We start from the raw sequence: 5,128 nt of genomic DNA, 5'->3' as shown, positions 1-5,128 counted from the left end.
TCTTTGTTTCTATAGACCAGACATTGCATTTAGCTACAGTAAGATTCCTTTGTACTGTTTACCAAACTAGTGCAAATATTAAAAGCATGCATCTATGGAAAGGAAGGAGAGAACCTGAGGCTAGTATCATATGAAGATACTGCTGTATATGTGAAAGATGCTGCCTCCATCTGGTCCATATTCTTCTCTGCTTATATTTAGGGCCAAATGGAGGTGGTCTCTTTGACATCGACACAAGTAGAAAAAGGCATCCAGGATGGAAATCCAGTACACAACCATTGCACCCTGCTCCTGTATTCCCCCTGGACCCAGCTCCTGTATTCCCCCCTGGACCCATGATGTTCATATTCTACAGACCTCATAAAGGTAGTGTTCTAGGACAGGACATTGCATGGGGTGGGGTGGTTAATCTAATATGCTTTACCAGATACATTCCCTCTGTTCCCATTTTTGTAAAGATTACTTCTGCACAACAACAGAGCATTGTGCATGAAGTCACAGGCAGACTTCGGCATATTATAGCATTGCTCAGTAATTTTTGGGAAGTTGGTGCCAGGCTTGAATTTGGCCTTTTGATGGCAGAAGCATTATTCTTTATTCTCCTGATAATCAAAAATGACTGAACCATTTTTGGTCAAACTTTCCAAAAATATGCACCTTTGGGCAGAGACTGACCCTGCAATATTTTATCCTGAAAGTGAAACTAAAAAAAAAAAGAGGGTTTGAATGAGAACTGTTATGAAAACTTAAATAGAGTGGTCATTGCTGTTTCTACTATAATATGTTGCAATCACTGAATCGTGTGAAGAGAGCCATTGATTCTCTGTAATCATGAGTGCAGAACCTCAAAAAGGCAGACTCAAGCCACTTGTGTCAATCTCTTTGATTTATAGGTTTAAAACTAATGTTTTACCATTTGCTTTTGTTTTCAGGATTCTTCAATGCTGTAAGTACTAGTATCAGATCTGCTCAAACAGAGCATCATGAAGAACAAGCATAAAGATTGAATCCTATTAATCATGGTCTTGGGAAGCTCCAAGCAAAATATCTTCTAAATAATTAGGGCCAAAAAATAGGCTTTGCATACTAAATTATGTCCATGGTTTTAGGATTCCTTTATGATGGAGAAACCCACTCAGCATCCTAGTGAGGGTTTGTTTAATCGAACTATTGCAAACAGCAGCAACTCACAGTTTTCACACTTTGATTCATGTCAGCCTTCTTTCCCTGCAGTCTTCTTGCTCATCACGGCTTATACTGTCGTTACAATAGTGGGGCTTTTTGGAAACCTTTGCCTGATTGTTATAATACAAAGACAGAAAGAAGCTCAAAATGTTACAAATATTCTGATTGCCAATCTCTCTTTATCCGATGTCTTGATATGCATCATGTGCATTCCTGTCACAGTTGCATACACTTTGATGGACTATTGGATATTTGGCGAGGCTATGTGTAAAATAAGCTCTTTTGTACAAAGTATGTCTGTCACAGTCTCCATATTCTCACTTGTATTAATTGCTGTCGAGAGACACCAGTTAATAGTGAACCCACGTGGCTGGAAGCCGAATATGTCACACGCTTACTGGGGAATTATCTTCATTTGGGGGGTTTCCCTTATCATATCCATTCCCTTTTTTATATTCCACCACCTATCTGATGAACCCTTTAAAAATCTCTCTTACCATAGCGATTTCTACACGAACAAAGTTGTTTGCATCGAGGCCTGGCCATCAGTTGCAGAGCGACTGGTCTTTACCACCAGTCTGCTGGTTGTCCAGTATTGCTTCCCACTGGGCTTTATTTTTATCTGCTATCTCAAGATATTTGTATGTCTCCGGCGGAGACATGGTAAGGTGGATGGGATGAGGGAGAATGAGAGCAGACTAAATGAGAGTAAAAGGATTAATATGATGCTCATTTCAATTGTCGTGACCTTTGCAGCTTGCTGGTTGCCTCTAAATATATTTAATGTCGTTTTTGACTGGAACTATGAGGCACTGATGAACTGCCACCATAACTTAGTGTTCACATTGTGCCACCTGGTAGCCATGCTCTCGACATGTATCAATCCTATCTTTTACGGATTTCTCAACAAGAATTTCCAGAAGGATTTAATAGTGTTAATTCACCACTGCAGATGCTTCACATCTCAGGAGGAATATGAGAACATCGCTCTTTCAACCCTGAACACTGATGTATCCAAGGGGTCCTTGAAATTAAATAATACCCCTGTGAATAGCTAAAAGAATCCCTCATGACAGTCTCCAAAACTCTGTATTTCTTGTGAATTTACTGATTCTGGTTGATCCTTTCGGAGGATTATAAAGGTCTTGAGCTGTTCCCACTAATGCCAGAGGGAGTCTTTGCCATTTAGTTCAGTGGGAGCAGGTAAACTTATCGTGTAAACTGTTCCTTCTACATAACATTATTTCTTATTAATTCTAGTAAATCACCCCTCAGAAATCCTTTACAGTCAACACTATGAAATACCAGCAGTATTAGCGTATCATTTTTAAGCCCATGATTTCACTATCAATGACTGCCTCCCTCAGAAATTTTCCACCTCAGTGATACATGTGACATTCCCTGGGTAAAATGCTCTCTTCTGCTTCCCCAAGATAATCCATCCATTCCAAGGTTCCCCCAAATCCACCAGTCCTTCCTCTGCCCTGCCCTCTAGCCTTGTGCCTCTCGACCCCACCGTGTTTTTCCCTGCACCTCATAGAGGCTACTTCAGATGGCCCATCTACATGGCAGCTGTCCCTCACAATGGCTTCTGGCTAGGAGTGGCTGGTCCAGTAGGGAGCAGGTCCCCCTGCTGGATGGCAGTTTGGGGAAGGGGTTCCCTTTTGGTTTTTGATGCAAGTGGTCTTCCCTAATTAATGGGGAGGGTTGGGTTTCATGGCTGATGTATGCATGGGTAGGGGTGGCAAATTAGAACCAGGTATCCCAGGCTGCTGGACTGGGAGCTAGGTCAGGCGATGGGATTCCTCTGGGTAGAAATGGCAGGTCAGGGACAAGGTGGGAAGGAACCCAGATTTTCAGATTCAGATCTGGGGCTGGGCAGGTAGGCATTGCAAGGTGAGGGGGGGAGGCAGCCAGCAGCAGCCGCAGGACTTCCACTCAGTACAGCAGCAGCTTGGCCTGCCGCTTCTCCTTTCCTCCTGGTGCAATGCTGAAGCAGCAGCAAGGATCGGGAGTGCAGGCATTACGTGGTATGTGCTCCGTTGGCTCTGAGCAATGCTTGTTGGGGGAGAAACAGGAGAGGAGCTCTCATTGGAGCAGATCCCACAGCCCTGGTGGATACACCCGCCGCATGATGGCTGTCAGAGGCTGCAGCCACCAGCACAGTCCTAGTGCTGAGAACGCTGACAACCAGAGCTGGCCTTAGCATTTTCAAGTTCTGGTTCACCCAGGCTCTTATACCACTCTCATCACTGTAGTATGAGAGCCTTCCATTCGTGCTTTAGTCAATGTGACTACACATCTGTCCAAGTTGGCCTGTGAAACAATTTTTAGTTACCCCTCCATCCACCAGTACCTGACTCCTGTATCTTGTTATTACAGCAGTATGGGCACAGATGGACCAATGGTTTTCTGAGGGGTTAGGAAGATCATTATTTGGGATATGTCCTTAACTCACTTATTTTACGTAAAAGGTGAGTCTGGGGGAAGCTTCGTTAGGGTCTCTCAACCCTCTCTCTGCTTCTCGCTTTCAGCCCTAGCAAGTACTTTCCTTTGTTTTATATCCACTTGTGCTGGTTTGCAGTTTCCAGACTTTGTTCACAATTAAAAGAGCTAGACTTAATTTTTGTTTTTAAATGAAAGTTGAGATGGGCCCCAAATGAGCCCCTACAAGTGCCATCCAGCTCACCCGTATTCAAGATGAAAAACGCATAAAGCATCTCTCTTATTTGTATTGTATTCTCCTCTCTTTCTCCAAACTGTAGGCGTCTGTTATAAACACCATTGCTTCTGAAAACAGGCTCTTTAGAACAGCTATTATCAAACCGACTATGAATTCATAATTACTCATTGGCTTCAGCTACTTATACAGATGAAAACATGTTTGTCTTTGGATAGAAAATTTGTTTTGTGCTTTAGTTTCAGAAATATTCTCCCCCATCCCTGTGTGTTATGCACAAAAGCGATAATGCACAAAAGGCGCCTGGGTAAGAGAGGGTATTTTTTGTTTGCCATGAATATCCTGTTCAGACTGGCTTTTGCTACAGTGCAGTGCATGGAAGACTAAAGCTGTAAAATTAATGTTTTATAATTAAAGCATACTGTTAGTTGTTTTAAAAGTTGAGACATACTGAATATACTCTCTATCCACCTTTATGGTGCTATCACAGAATCAATTAGGAATGTCCGAATGGCAATAATTAGAGAGTTTAAATGGGGACAGATAAAATGCTTAAGACAGATATGCACCAGCATATTTCTCCATTTTCCTTTTCCTGTTTGGATTATTTTTGTATAACTTTCCCTACCGCTCTGGCTAGTTAGCACAGATATGTGTATGTCAGAAAAGGCTCTCTTCCTCATTGATCAATATCTCTAAGTACAGTGACCTCTCAATGCTAAATATATTACCTCAGTCTCTCAATGGCAACTGATTGTGATGTCATAAACACAGAATTAGGTTTCACAGCAGGATGTACCTGAGAGTGACTTTTTTTAGTCTTAATTTTTTTTTTTAAATTTGAGAGAGAGATTTTCGGACTTATCTTGACCCAGCTGTCACCAGGCATATTTATGCCTTTGTCACTTTCTAGACTGACTACGGTTATTGACGATAATTTAGGCAGTCTGAAGACCGTTTAAAAAAACTCCAGTTATTCTAAGACCGACAGTCTTAATTACTGTACTAATTCAAAAAGTATCACCCTTATTTTTAGTCACAGAAGAGAAGTTCATAATAATTTTCAAAACAATTTTTTTAAAACATCCCAAACTACTACATGACTTTCATGATTCTGGCTTGACATAACTAATAATCTGATCTTTTATTCACCTATATGCCAGCTCACATTTTAAGTCCCCATGAACAGGGATATTAAGTTTCTCCAGCTATAGACCGAAGATTGTAAAGGACAGAGCATTTCAGGGTTCAGCGTGTCCCAGG

The 5,128-nt window shown here is 41.6% G+C and overlaps 1 protein-coding gene across 1 annotated transcript; it reads left to right on the top strand.

Moving 5' to 3' along the window:
* The first annotated feature begins 1,118 nt into the window (after nt 1–1,118).
* LOC128841936 (neuropeptide Y receptor type 6-like) lies at nt 1,119–2,243 on the top strand. The gene has a single exon (XM_054037478.1). The coding sequence runs from the start codon at nt 1,119–1,121 to the stop codon at nt 2,241–2,243; it is 1,125 nt and encodes a 374-aa protein (XP_053893453.1).
* Nucleotides 2,244–5,128: the final 2,885 nt, after the last annotated feature.

The sequence above is a fragment of the Malaclemys terrapin genome, chromosome 8, assembly GCF_027887155.1.
Source record: "Malaclemys terrapin pileata isolate rMalTer1 chromosome 8, rMalTer1.hap1, whole genome shotgun sequence".
NCBI classification, from domain to species: Eukaryota; Metazoa; Chordata; order Testudines; family Emydidae; genus Malaclemys; species Malaclemys terrapin.
This window is presented reverse-complemented; position numbering and strand designations above follow the sequence as displayed.

What these genes read in the sequence shown, in the direction of transcription:
- LOC128841936 (XM_054037478.1), top strand. Translation starts at nt 1,119, where the DNA reads ATGATGGAGAAACCCACTCAGCATCCTAGTGAGGGTTTGTTTAATCGA.